The sequence below is a fragment of the Brachyistius frenatus genome, unplaced genomic scaffold (assembly GCF_029030835.1).
Source record: "Brachyistius frenatus isolate BFR_SWC_R1_liver_20210118 unplaced genomic scaffold, ASM2903083v1 Contig_94, whole genome shotgun sequence".
NCBI lineage: Eukaryota > Metazoa > Chordata > Actinopteri > Embiotocidae > Brachyistius > Brachyistius frenatus.
Window position 1 is genome coordinate 1 of NW_027210693.1, and position 13,884 is coordinate 13,884.

Genomic DNA, 13,884 nt, shown 5'->3' on the forward strand with positions numbered 1-13,884 from the left:
AAAGTCATATCTTTACATACAAGTATGTCGTCTAAAATATGAAAAAAAGTCATATTATAGCATGTCATCCAAAATATGGAAATTATTTTGGACGACATGCTATAGTGTGACTTTTTTTTTCATATTTTGGACGACATACTGTAGGATGACTTTTTAACGATTTATACATTAAATCATTCGTGTGTACCTGCAGGACAGTTTCCCTCCCAGGGCTGTGTGGGTGGAGGAGGGGTGTGGACATCTCCGGGGAGCTTCTTGCATACGTAGGCCGCTCCAGCCCGACCGCAGTTGGCATCGTTCCATCCACCTTAACAAGCCACAGTTCATCGTACACGTCAGCACGGGGAGTTGTTTGGTAAATATAGATAACACAAAAAAAACACAGCCATATCTAGTTTATACCTTGATGTCTGTTCATCTGCACACACTGTTCCTCCCCGTTGGCGTTGTTGGGCTCGCCTGGACTCCAGTGAGTGTATGTCACAGGAGAGAAGTCGACCCACCTGAGCAGGTAAAACAGAGAAATCTTCTCACTGACATTTTGTATACATGTAATAAAAATAAAATCCTGCCTGGAGCAGAATTAACAGTCTGATAGTCACATATTTTTACATTTTAGAGTAGACACATTTGCAGATGTTCAGTGATAATGGAGGAATGATGGCTTCATGTGGGTGATTTAAATTGATCTCTGATGTCAGTCTGCTGCTCAGATGAAGGAAAAATGTGTCTTTTCTGAGGTTAGATTTTCCCTTCAGATTAATTCCAGTTAGAAATACACTTACATGTACTGTCCATTTGCAATGCCAAACATGCTCATTCCAATCCAGGCTGCAGAAACTTGTCCTGTTCCCACCTGGAGGAGCGGTAAAACATCAAATTAACATAATGAAGTCTAAAGAGGTAAAGAAAAGAAAAGAGACGTACCATGCTGTTAACGTAGGTCTGTTCCTCTGTGTTATGGATGGACACGAGTAAGGCCTTCTCTTCGTGGCAGCGCCTCATGGCCGTGTGGAAGTCAACGATGTCGGTGTCATTGTAGTAGTAACAGACGTTCTTGTTCTTCCTCCAGCTGGGGTTGCTGCCACAGTCGGGAGCTGATGGTTGAAGTATGAAGAAAAAAAAAACAGCTTTTATTTTATGCTACAAAAAGCCTCAATCCCCTCAATCAATCTGTTACTAGTTTTGCAGATGTTTTAACCAATTTTTTTTTTTTTATTAAGTACTTAATGTGTTTTAGATTATCTAATGTAGGCTAAGACATAAATAAATACATGAAATAAACTGACTAGAGTAGTAAATTAGTGTCTCTTTTCACCTTCACGTTTTACATTTGTATTTTGAAACACTAAAAGTCCAAGATTTCTGAAACTCATCCCTAAATTAACGCTCGACATGGTTGTGTCTGGTTCCCTCTGTTCAAGAAGAACAGATGCATTGTAGGGGAAGTTTACCTGGCAGAGGAGGTGGAGGCACTGGGGGCAAGATGGGTTTTTTTCCCTTGGCGATCATACATATCCAGTCCTGATGAGCGTCACAGTTGAGATCGTTCCACCAGGAGACGGTCCCGTTGGTGCTGCTCACCATCTCCACGCACTGCTCGCGGCCCTCGTGGTTGTTGGGCTCGCCGTGACCCCAGTTGGTGTGGGACAGAGGTGTGCCGTCGCTCCAAGTATATCCTGCAAAATTAGTTTTTTTTTTTTTTTTCTTTACTTAGATCCGGTTTAGCTTCCACCAGGGTCCAGTCTGTAAAACACACACTATACCCACCGCTTCCTGTGTGGCTGTGACTGAGGCCGATCCACTTGCTGCTGTCTTTGCTGTACTTGGACAGAAACTCTTCCTCCTCCTGACTGTGGATGCTGACCAGATTAGCTCCTCTGGAAGCACAGTCCTCGTGCGCTGTGTCCCAGCTCCTCTTCTGGGACCAGTCCACATTGTGGAAGAGCTGCAGTGAATCAGTACAAGAAAATCAGCCTGTGACCTGGTGATGCCTGCAGAGAGTCGTGGTTTCAGATGTTCAGTTATTACCTTGTAACAGTTCCTGAAGTGGGGCAGCGCCGTCCAGCTGTCAGCACAGCCCTGTGCAGGAGGAGCAGTCGGGGCCTTGGTGGGCGGGGTGATGTCGGGTCTGGGTTTCTCACAGATGAAGGCGTATTTGTCCAAGCACAGCTTGTCGTCCCAGAAACCACCGACCTGACCCGTTGTCATGGCCACACAGTTACCATCCCCGTTATCTAGAGACACGAAGGAGCTTAGTGTTTTCTGATGTGGACATGTTTACTGTCCCGCTGATGTTCAGGTCAGCGTTGGATCAGTACCTGGCTGGTTTCTGTCCCAGTGGGTGAAGGTGAGAGGCAAGCCGTTGTCCCAGACGTAGTCCACCCCTCCACCTCCCACTCCATGAGCTCGCAGGCCAATCCACCATATACCCGTCTTTCCTGACACTACCACTGTAAAATATGCTTGCTCATAGCTGCGTAGGAAAAAAAGAGATTACTAGAAATCTAATTCGTCAATCTGATTCATCACCTCTCAATAGTGAATCGGAAGCTCCACCATTCTAGCTTGTTATACAACACTGAGCATTAAAGGTGCAGAACATGCATCCATAATCTTTCTAATCCAACTTTACTTTCATCCAACTCACACGTCTCCGATGTGCAGCAGGAAGCTGTCCTGCTCTCCACAGAAGGCTTTAGCATCAGACCAGCTCCTGGGCGTCTCCTCCATCCAGTAGCAGTCGTAGCCGTACGCCTTCCAGCCCTGAGGCACAGCGAGCACCAACGAGTTACACAAACTACCATAGCTCTCCCTCAGTCAGCATCAGAGCTCGTGTATCGTGAGTCTTAGCTTGAAAAGAACATAGAAAAGCAATGCTATTCTACCTGAGGACATCCGTACACAGTGGGCTGTACAGAGGGAAGGGGGTAATGTGCTTTGGGCGTTTTGCATATGTAGGAGTTAAGTTCTGTACAGGAGACGTCGTTCCATCGGCCAGTCTGGGACAAAAAGGAAATTAACATCAAATTCTCAACCAAATTTCTCCCTGTGATGCACACTTTTATGAGCAGAAACATGCGTCACTAGATCCATGTAGAGGGAAATATGTGAGGTTTTCCATGTTTCTCACCTGATGTAACATCTTAACGCAGTCCTCGGTGAACCCGTCGTGGTTGTTGGGTTCCCCCGGAGCCCAGTAGGTGAAGGTCACCAAGAATTCATCAGTCCATGCGAACATACCGGTCACGACCAGGTCATTCAGACCAGTCCAGATGTCACTGTCGACTGGAGAGGAGGACAACTGGGATGTTGCTCAACAAATAGACTAAAGTGATCCAGTCACATGATATTATTTAGAGATGACAGAATCAAAACGGAACCAGAGCCTTTCAATGTGTTCTGTGGGAACGAATACAAGATTAAATTGTTCCCTTTACGTGTGCCTCCATTCTACTTTCTGACTTTCACCTCCTACTTTCATAAAAATCATACCCATGTACAGGTAGCTCTCCAGCCAGCTCTGCTCCGTCATGGAGCGGATGGACACGAGCTCAGCACCCAGACTCCTGCAGGTGTCCCGGGCATCGTGCCACGTCTTTTTCTGTCTGAAAGGGTTGTAGCAGAACTCTCCAAACTCAAACAAGTCGGGTCCCGAACATCTCAGCTCTGAGGGAGAGAGGAACAAAGTGATTCAGAATTAGAATTACCATGAACTGAACAGAATAACACGTTAAAAAATGTAGTCTGCTCAGAGAAGAGAGTTTAAATTATAAATGCATCTCAACTCACCTCCATCCGCAAAAGAATAAGACACGGCAAAGTTTCCATCGAATCTGTAGGAATGCGATTTATTATGGAATTAGCGTCTCTGGACAAGAAATAAAAAATCAGATTATAAAACTCATCTACTCACTGTCTTGAGGTGATGCCATTCTTGGTGGAGCCGGCATAGAAGTCCTTTCCTTCAGCTTTCAGCAAAGTGCAGTCTCCTCCGACCTCATTCAGCACCACTCCAGCATGGATAGCTGCTGCACAGATGTTCGAGTCCTGTCGCAGAGAGAGAATCACGTATCAGCAGACAAAATACCTTATTGTGATACAGCCAAGACAATAAAGGTACATACCCCACGATAGACTGACGTGCCAAACACTCTGTAGTAAGAATCGGCGCAGCCTGCTGGACAATGGACACTAGAAAACATGGTCATATAAGTAGGCCGTATGATGATGAAATCTCACCTAAATAACATGCAGCAGAACATCTTTGTATGTGGTGAAATATTTTAGGTTTTACTCACGTCATCCGATCATTGTTGAGGTTGAAGTTGGGAGTGCTAGCGCATGCAACGGCATCTGTTGAACCACAGTTCATATCATTAACCATCAGTAAAGAAAGAAAAGAAAAACTCATCACTGCACATGTTGGAATTTGAATGTGTGCTTCTAAAACTGGTAAACTGGTTTCCTTACAGTCGGGTGTGCATCCTAAGACGTCGAAGCGAAGGCCCGTCTGACCGTTAAACTCCAGCGGAAGGATGCGGATGAACTGAGCTGCGACAGGCGTACCGAGCAGCTGAGTGTCAGGAGTGTTTCTGTCTGTTGAACCTGGTAAAAACTGGAAATTAGGAGAATACAGTATGATTATTTAGGCGAGATAAACGGTGCATTTTCCACCATGAAGGCACTGAGCTCTTGGAAAGTTGGAGGTTTGACTCACCGCCCCGTCAGCTGTGTAGTCGGTCCAGGTCGTTCCATCCATGCTGTGCTGCATCTTGAACTTGGTGATCCAGTGGTCGTTCTGAGGACATCCCTGGATCACGATCCCTGTTACTTTCCTGGTTTGGCCGAGGTTCACCTGAATCCAGCTCGAGGTGGCTGAAAGAGGAGACATGAGATGTTGTGTCAGGTCAATGTGAAATCATGACCAGCCTGAACTTTAGTATCAAATTAAGACCTTTATTATTAACAAAAATATTTCATGTGTGGCCGCTGGGTTGCTTCCAACTGGCTAACTGCCATTTTGAAGCCTCAAGTCTGTTATTTTGGAAATTGCTGTCTTGGTTTTTTGAAACCAGTAGTGACCATATAACTGCAACCTAGTTGCTCCTCAGCCATGTGAGTCAAACCAGACATACCAAACATACCTCTGATTAATGCCTAATATTTTAAGGAATTATTTTCAGAAGGACCGTCAGAACACTGATCAGAAGATGTGAAGTTCACTGACACTTGCGGAAAAGATTTACGAAGTATTTCATGAGAGAAGTTGACACTTTCTGAATGGGAGTCTGTGGAGCGAGAGTTTTTTTTGGTGGCAGCCCCTAGTGGTTCTCGGTGGTTTCGCACTTCAGGCACTTCCTGCCTTGGCTTCCCTTTGCAGACACAGAGACTACGTCCATTCTTATACACATACGTCTCTGGTTGGCACTTACGGTTTCCTAAAGGCATCCAGCAGGAGTTTCCATTCAAACGGGCTCTGCTGGGAGTGAAGGAGCCGACGGAGGAGGAAGCCGAGAGCTGAGAGTTTGCGATGGTCCCGTTCTCGACACCCAGGCCGTGCAGACACACTGTGAGCAGCAAAAGCACAAAACAAAACATAAACATGAAGCGATGACAGGAGGATTCTGTGATACATCAGGAAACATGGAAGTTGGGTTTTAATACTAAAATGATATGAAGGAGAAGGAGACAAAGAGCCCACCTTTTTGTTCACAGGTATAGATGATCTCCAGATATTTAGAAATAGTGGGACAGGGGTCCACCTCCGTGTGGGCGTACGCAAAGCAGAAAGGACGGTTGTCACACCTCTTTCTGAACAAAGGAAGGATTCCTTCTACTGTGCAGCTGCCTGCAGAACAGAAACAACTTTTGGTTAAGCATAGATCAAAATCTATGAAAAAGAAGCACTTTATCAGATGCTGTGAAATGCGACAGTTTTTATCCTCTTTGCATTTGTAACTGTAGCGACTGATGTGCAGCGGCACCTGTTGATCCATCCAGCTGTGGACAGATGTCGTCCTTGCTTCGTCCGTAGAAGGCGGCCTGGATGTTAATAACACTTTCATGTGGACAATGAAGGACGGCGGAGGAGTCCTGGCACACCAGCGCCGTCATAAAACCTGCGAGTAAAGGAATTTACTGACGTTATTTACCAGACACTGAAGGAATCAAACAACACGTGAAATCTTTGGTTGTTTCAAAACAACACTGAGGTGTCATCGTTACCATCGTGAGGTGGAGGAGGCTCAGGTGTTTTCCCTGTAAGGTAGAACATGTATGAATAATCTAAACATTGTCTGAATTTTTTTTCATTTTTCATCAAGTGTCAACGAGAATTCAGGCAACACGTCTCACCTCTCTTCTTGCAGATGTATCCTCTTTTGTACCCGCAGTTGTCGTCATTCCAGTAGCCGCCGTTAATATATATAGACAGGCAGTCTTCGCCATAATAGTTGTCTGGGTTTCCTGTGAGGAAGGATGAGAATGCGAGGTGATTTTTTTTTTCCCCCCAAGGTAATAATCTTTTATGTCTCACAGAAAATCACAGGATGACATATCAACCTTCACTCCAGCGGATGTATCGGAAAGGAGAGCCATCCGTCCAATCCCAGCCGCCTTCAGTGATGGAGTCATGGCCGCCCATCCACAGGGAGATCCCGGTGGGACTCTGCTGGATTAAACCTGACGGGAAACAACAAAACACAAATTAAGGTGAGTTCAGGTGCTCAACGGGTATGGGAGCAACATAAACTCCACCTATTTTCACCAGATTGTCTCACAAACGAACGCCATCGGAGTAAATTCAAAGATGCTGCAGTCGCACAAAAAAATCAACACATAACAGCTTCAACTAAACAACAGACTGTAAAAAGGATGACAAAATATTAGAGTTCAAGAATTATGTGGTTGAAATATTTTGAGGAAAAAAAACCCCGAACATTATGGGAAAATTAAAATAGATAGAAATATTTAATTTAAAGATAATAAAATGAATCATTACCTTTTAGTGAAACCTAAAACTTAGTTCTAATCAGAATCCAGATGAGTGTAGAAAAAAAAATGACACATCAGAACATGAATTAAAATAAGTAAAGGTCCTATACCGTGTATGAAGGCCTGCTCAAAGGGATCAGTGATACTGATGAGGTCTCCTCCCTGGTTGACGCAGTCGGCTCGAGCATCGGCCCAGGTCCTCATCGACAGGTAGTTGAACAGGTAGCAGTAGTCGTTAAAGGCGTCCGACACCCAGGAGCCACATTTGTCGTTCCATCCTGTAACAAACACCACAGCTCATTCACGCACACATAAACACAGACAGACTTCAGTATCAGTTTCAGGTCTGATCAGTGGAGGACGGAGCTGACCTGGTCCAGACGTCGGAGGCTGAGGAGGAGGTCCTTGTCCCTTCGCTATGGAGAAACACGACAAAGAACAATTACAAAATAAAGCATCATAAAAATAAGAGGCATATGAATAAATCATGAAGTGCTGTAAATGAAAGTATCCCACCTTTTTGGCAGATGTATCCCTTTGTGGAGGTGCAGAAGTCATCGTTGATTTTCCCAGGTTCGTGGTGATTCATTCCTCTGAGTTGCACACAGTCCTCATTGTTCTGCCAGTTGTCCGGCTGGTTGGGCGCCCACGGCAGGAAGTTCTGACATCCACAGAAAAAAGCACAAAATCGAACGGGACAACATTTCACTTTCAAAACTCCAGCGATGGTCTCCTTGGTTCCCAATCGTTTACAGAGTGTTGTTAAAACTCACAAATCACATCAAATTCAAAATGAGCATATGTTTTTGTTTTTTTGTTTTTTTAAATCAAATTTCTCATTTTCAGCATTTTTATGTTGGTTTTTGGTTGGCGTCCCGACTTTTTTGGAAACGGGGTTGTATTATATAGGATATAAATAGGATCTTCATATAGGGTAGAATAGGGACAGGAACCTTTTCACACATTTACAGTGTTGGTGTCAAACAGGTTGATTTTATTTTTGGTTTTGCTACTTACTGCAGGCGTCCCATCGCTGTATACAAACTGGTTTTCGACACTGATATCGTTCAGTCCCACCCAGGCTTCTCTTGGCATGTGAGCTGCAGAAAAAAAGACAATTCGTGTCACCAAAATTCAACACAAGAACAGCTCATTGATTTCAAACTACTTCTGTATAGTCCCTGCACTAACATTCACATGATTTATAGATGAATTATTTCTAATTTCATGATAATTTGACAAACTAAAGTGCTTTCTTAGCTGCTCACAAGTCAGGAAACTCAGTTCTTCCGGAGAGTGGAAGCTGACCAGGTGTCCCTGCTCGCTGGTGCAGTGAGCCTCGGCATCCTGCCAGGTTTTCACCCTGTCGGACTTGAAATGATAGCAGGAGGCCCCATACAACAAATATCCATTGTCACAGTGGGAATCTGAAAAAACAAAAACAATAAACAGTTATTGACGAAGCTCTGACAGTGTGTGAAGAGGGAACGTGAAGTCGTACTAACCAGGAGCTGATGTTGGTTTCGGGTTCTGTCCACCTGTCATCTCGCAGACGTATCCCAGGCTCTTGAAGCAGTTGGTTGTTTCCCATTTGCCGTCATAATTTCCTGGACAAGAACACAAAATCAACGGATGTTGGTCTTGCAATGCCAGCCTCCTTCTGAATAGAGAGCGGCAGAGAGCAGGTCCTACCTGTGAAGATCTGCCCACAATCCCAGAATCCTGCAGTGTTTCTGGGGAAACCCGTACCGTAGTTTGAAAACTCAATCTCGGATTTATCCACCCACCTGAACTGCCCGTCCTGGTCCTTATCTGTTAACATGACAAACCTTTTTCATAAATCACACCTCCTGTAAAGGTAACATGGTGTTTTTAGTTGTTTCATTACGGGGATGAAAGCACCGAGTCGGTGGAGTACCTGATAAACCGATCCAGATGTCAGGAATTTCCACTTGGTGAAAGTCTGGAAGTTTCCCATTTATGAAAAACTGCTCATCTTGACTGTAGAAGAGGAACAAGACAAACATAACAGATAAGTTTTATCCTCTGTGGGATTAAATGCAGTAGAGACTTTGTTTGAAACTGTGCAGACTGAATTCTTGAAATCCTAATTAAACTGGCTACAAGTGGCTCTTAACTTTCCTATATTTGTCAAGAGTCTCTTAAATCAATAGTTTGGGGAAATGCAATTATTCGCTTTTCTTTTCAAGAGACAGAGTTGAAAAAACCCCCAAAAAAACAAGTGTACAGCCGCACTAGTGTAACGTAAAAACAGCCAAAATAAAAACAAAACAAAGATGTTGATTTTTCAGCAGTTTTAATAAATTTAGCTGAATTTGGCTGCAGTAGCAAAACCACTGATTGTGTTGAACTGGGCAACATTTACTGGTTACGAATTTATCTTTCCATTTGTTAGAAGACCACCGTTTTTATTTCTTGTATTAAAGTTAGTTTGTCTTTGGCTGTGAAATGTTGCGATATTATTCTTCCCTACCTGTTTATAATCAGAAGATGAGCCCCCAAGTCAGAACACTTGGTGAAAGCCTCGTGCCAGGTGGTCAACAGATTGATGTTACTGACCATCCAGTAACAACTGCCAGAGAAGCTCAGCCAGCCGGGAGGGCAGATGGCTGCAGGCGAGGAACATTTGGAAAAGGTTAGAGGGAGGAAAAGCAGAATTCAAAGATGAAGGTTACCATAATTAGAACATGAAATGTCCTCCGTGTGTTTTTCCAATACAATCCAGCTTACTGTTCAGCGGACGTTTACACATGTATGGACGCTCGTATCTGCACACATGGGACGTCCATTTTCCAAATACTCCTGATGCGTCTTTGACGATTGCAGCACATGTTCCAGTCGCTGCGTCACTGTCGGAGAACACGAGCTTTAACCGTGATTTTAAAAAATGAATATTAAAAGTTGAAATGCCTCGTGTTTCGATAGGATATCTTACATTACAGGTTGGTTGGGGGCCCAGTTTCTATATGTCCCTTGAGCAGCATCAGACCAGGCAAGGTCTCTGCTCCCCACTTCAACTTGACATGAAATCTTGCTGCATTTCTGGACAAACAAAGCTCATCTTCACATTCATGTACTTCATAACAAATCATAAAGAAGCCAGTGATCTTCTGGACGCCTCAATGCACTCTGATCTTCTCACCAGCGTGGAGAACCCGATCCAGATGTCAACATGAGTTTGGTCCATTGTTCCCACCACATAATTGTTTTCGTCCTGTGAGATAATGGACACCAGGTCTCCTCCTTCCTGCACACAGTCATGTCTGGCTGCCACCCAGCTCTTCTGTGAGTTTGACTTCAGCCTGTAGCAGTTGGAGCCATACGGCCGCCACCCGTTGGCTATGTCGCAGCTTGGGCCAGGATTTGCTGAGGAGCAGAAAAAGAAAACATGTTTCAAGTGTTATTAGTCCTTCAAGTGAAGAATAATTTGATAAAACATTGTGTCTCGTGCCAGCTGGGTCTGAGCCAAATGATGGGATTTGGAAATTTAACTCCGCTTTCTGGAGAAAAAAAAAAAGGTTGTATTTCAAATGTTAAACATCCCAGTGACAAAGCACAGTTCAAAACACGAAACTTTAACAGTTGTAATATCCTGAGTTTAGTGTTTGGTAAAGATTAAGGGGGTGAAGGTTTTGATGAAAAAGACGACGAACCGATTTAAATGTGGATGTAAAAGATGCAGGTTTTAAAAATATTTTTTTACACTACTCTTTCTTCCTGTGTTTCCTGTCTGCTTTTTCAACTGTCAAATGCCAAGAAAACAACCCTCGAGTTTAAACAAAATATAACCAAGTGATATACAAAAAAAAAAAGCTGTGTTGCAAGCTTGATCGGATGGTGCAGAATTTTGGTTGTTCAGGCATCAAATTATTACGTCATAAAATTTAGCCCTACAACCAAACAGTGTGGATCTTCATACTCAAACCCCGGAACCAGAAGGACCATACAGTGTGTGATGTGTGCAAAATTTAGTGAACCTTTTATTAAAAATAATTATACAAAAAAAGTTTTGTAGGTCTGACTCATGCATTTTAAAAGACTGGTTGGATTCCACTTCCAACTTGAAGTTTAGTTATTTTTGTTGCCTGAGTGGCTGCAGAGACGGTAAAAATCAATGTGATTGTTTGCACTCGAGCTGACTTACGGTTGATGTGCTTGCAGATATATTTCCTCTTGTTGTCACAGTTTTCATCATTCCACTGTCCAAAGTCAGATCCAACCACCTGACCGCAGTCGCCCAAGTTATCAGGCTGGCCTGACATCCAGTATCTGAAACAGGAGTGACGAGAACATTTTGGATAAACGTCAGAAAAATACAAGTCTGCATTTTTAATCACGTGTTATGTTCATGAATTTCATGACCTTTGATTCAGATATGAAAAAAAGCCAACTAAAATACATTTGAATGGGTAAAAATATGGAAGTACTGTTATTTTAAGATGGACAGACATGTAGTAGATGTCATGTGAACTAAATAGAGGAACACAGTTCATGAGTTAAACAAATAAACAGTATGACATACGATAAGTATTCTATAAAAGGACTCCCGTCGCTCCACTGCCAGACATTTTCTGTGATTCTGTCGTTCAGGCCTATCCAGTAGATCTCGGTGCTGATTTGTGTCCTCACCCATAACTAGAAAAAAAAAAAAAAGACAGAGTGTAAAATGATGAGAAAGCGTTCATTGAATTTCAATCTGTGTGTGTATGTCTCACCCTCTCATGAATGTCCTGAATGCTCATCAGGTTGCCGTTCTGCCCCAAACAAAACGCGTTTGCCTCCAACCACGTCTTTGTATCGTTTGAAAAGTAGTAACATTTGTTCTCATACTCCCTCCAGCCGGGGTGACACTGGCTTTGGGCTGAAAATATAAAAAAGAAAGAAGATAGAAAAACAGCAAATATGAGAGTCAGCACATGTCCAGCCATCAGAAATACAAAAGCTCCTCTTTTGCTGTGTGCAGTTATTATAAATTTCAACCAATGAATGCAGCTGTTGAACACATGAAAGAGTATAAGATAAAAGATTATTAATCATTATGGTACCACATATCTTTCAAGCAGAAAGACTACAAACAGTGAAAACAAGAAGTTCACTGGTTACTTGAGTTGATGTATACATTTCACAAGCTGGTGAATCATTTGAATGTTCGTCAGTCATAAAAGTCCCATGACAGATCCACAGTTCAGCCATGTCAGTCAACTTTGACCAAAAATTATTGGGTAAATGTTTGACTTTTAACAACTTCAGAAACACCAGAGTCACATGTTTTTCATACAATCTTAATTAGGTGAAAGATGACAAGGCCGCTGATGCAAAGTGTTCATCACCTTAATGTTATCTCTCTGCTCGATGCCCACATAGAAAATATGTCAGAATACAAAATATACTACAGTCTTCAGCCAGCTAAACTATTTCTTAAGTATATAGAACTTTTTTTTCTCAAAACACTTGGTGGAGGAAACTAAATTTGACAGTAAAATATAATTTTTTTTGGTCCCATTTTTAAGATGAGCAGTTTAAAGTTATTTAGTTGGAAACGGTAGTTTAAAAATATGTTTTTAGAAATCAAGTCATTTTTATTTTTCGAACAGACCATCAAAGAAGGAAAGTTAGAAAAATTAAGTAAAGCTTCTTCTGATTCATGATTAAATCTTCTGCTCTGATTAGAGGAGAATTTAATTTAGTTTTGAATCTCTTTACAAGAGATTTTGGTTCACGAGTCCCCTTCAATCACAGACATGCACATCATGTGCTGTCATGTACAGTTTTCAAACCTACAGTACAAAACACGTCATGTAATTAATGTTTTCAACAGCTACCTTCCATCAAAATGCATCATAGTTTAAAAAGTCAGTTTCAGCCCATATGTCTGCTTTTTTTTAGTACAACTGTGTCTTTAAGAATTTCAATCTAAAAACAGGGTCAGTAATCCCTGAGGTTGGCACAAAAATAATTCAGTTATTGAAATTAAAAGGTTGTCAAACACACCACAAAAAAATATAATGAAGAAACAGACTTACCAAAAGCAAGAAGAGCTGCAAAGCTGAGCAGCGTCAGAAGAATTCTTTGTCCTCTGTCCATTTCTTTTTCTTTGTGTTAACTTCTCAAGGTGCGTTTCTACTCATCCTAGAAGCTTCAGGTTCGTCTCCAGCCTCCTCTGAGCCTGGCAGTGTGTGTGTGTGTGTGTGTGTGTGTGTGTGTGTGTGTGTGTGTGTGTGTGTGTGTGTGTGTGCGATGTGCTCTGACTCCAAGTGTTCAGACATCTGAGCATCTTCTCCTCCGCATTCCTCATTTCAGCATTCGTCCAGGGTCCAAAGACTGAAAGCAGTAAAGTACAGATGACCAACACTTGACCTCTTGACTCATTTCACATTAAAAACTAGAGTTTATTTCTGTAGGTCAATAAAAATTCCAGCATGCGCAATATGAAGGACAAAACTAACATTTCATGTAATTGGAACCAACAATTACCAGTAATAAACAACAATTTAACAATGCAAAATGAATCTTTTTTTCTAAGATTATAAAATGTTCTGCAATGTTTACATCTCAAGAAAGACTATGATTGTTTGTAACCTATTTCTTGCCTTTATTATAGTCTTTTTTTCTGTGGCACTTATGGCTGAATACAACTTAAAGCAAAGCACTGAAATTACTTGTGATTAAATGGATCAAATCTACTTACCTGCTCCAAGCATTAAAAGGTTGTACATATTTCATTTGATGCCACTTCATTCTTTTCACGAAACATAAATGCTGAAAATTGGATGTGATATACGTCCCAAGAACTCAATACAAATAGTTTCTTGAACAAAACAACCTTTTAGGTAAATACATTTGTTTATTAACCTCTTGGAGCTTTGG

General features: G+C 42.2%; 1 protein-coding gene across 1 annotated transcript; it reads right to left on the reverse strand.

Moving 5' to 3' along the window:
* Positions 1–187: 187 nt before the first annotated feature.
* On the reverse strand, positions 188–13,101 carry LOC138628002 (macrophage mannose receptor 1-like; the record flags this gene model as incomplete). Its single annotated transcript, XM_069710718.1, has 40 exons — positions 13,041–13,101; positions 11,733–11,878; positions 11,540–11,652; positions 11,162–11,286; positions 10,160–10,383; positions 9,953–10,059; positions 9,748–9,866; positions 9,491–9,626; positions 8,915–8,997; positions 8,689–8,808; positions 8,502–8,603; positions 8,265–8,423; positions 8,014–8,096; positions 7,513–7,657; positions 7,368–7,412; positions 7,107–7,274; positions 6,565–6,684; positions 6,358–6,468; positions 6,229–6,261; positions 5,988–6,122; positions 5,705–5,851; positions 5,436–5,570; positions 4,721–4,878; positions 4,474–4,618; positions 4,302–4,356; positions 4,128–4,194; positions 3,917–4,050; positions 3,793–3,836; positions 3,496–3,669; positions 3,134–3,288; positions 2,889–3,002; positions 2,651–2,766; positions 2,322–2,476; positions 2,032–2,237; positions 1,771–1,948; positions 1,455–1,679; positions 928–1,097; positions 786–856; positions 403–503; positions 188–307 (listed from the first exon to the last, which is right to left on the reverse strand). Coding segments are annotated over exons 1-40 (5,005 nt in total), but the record flags the coding sequence as incomplete, so codon positions are not given.
* Positions 13,102–13,884: the final 783 nt, after the last annotated feature.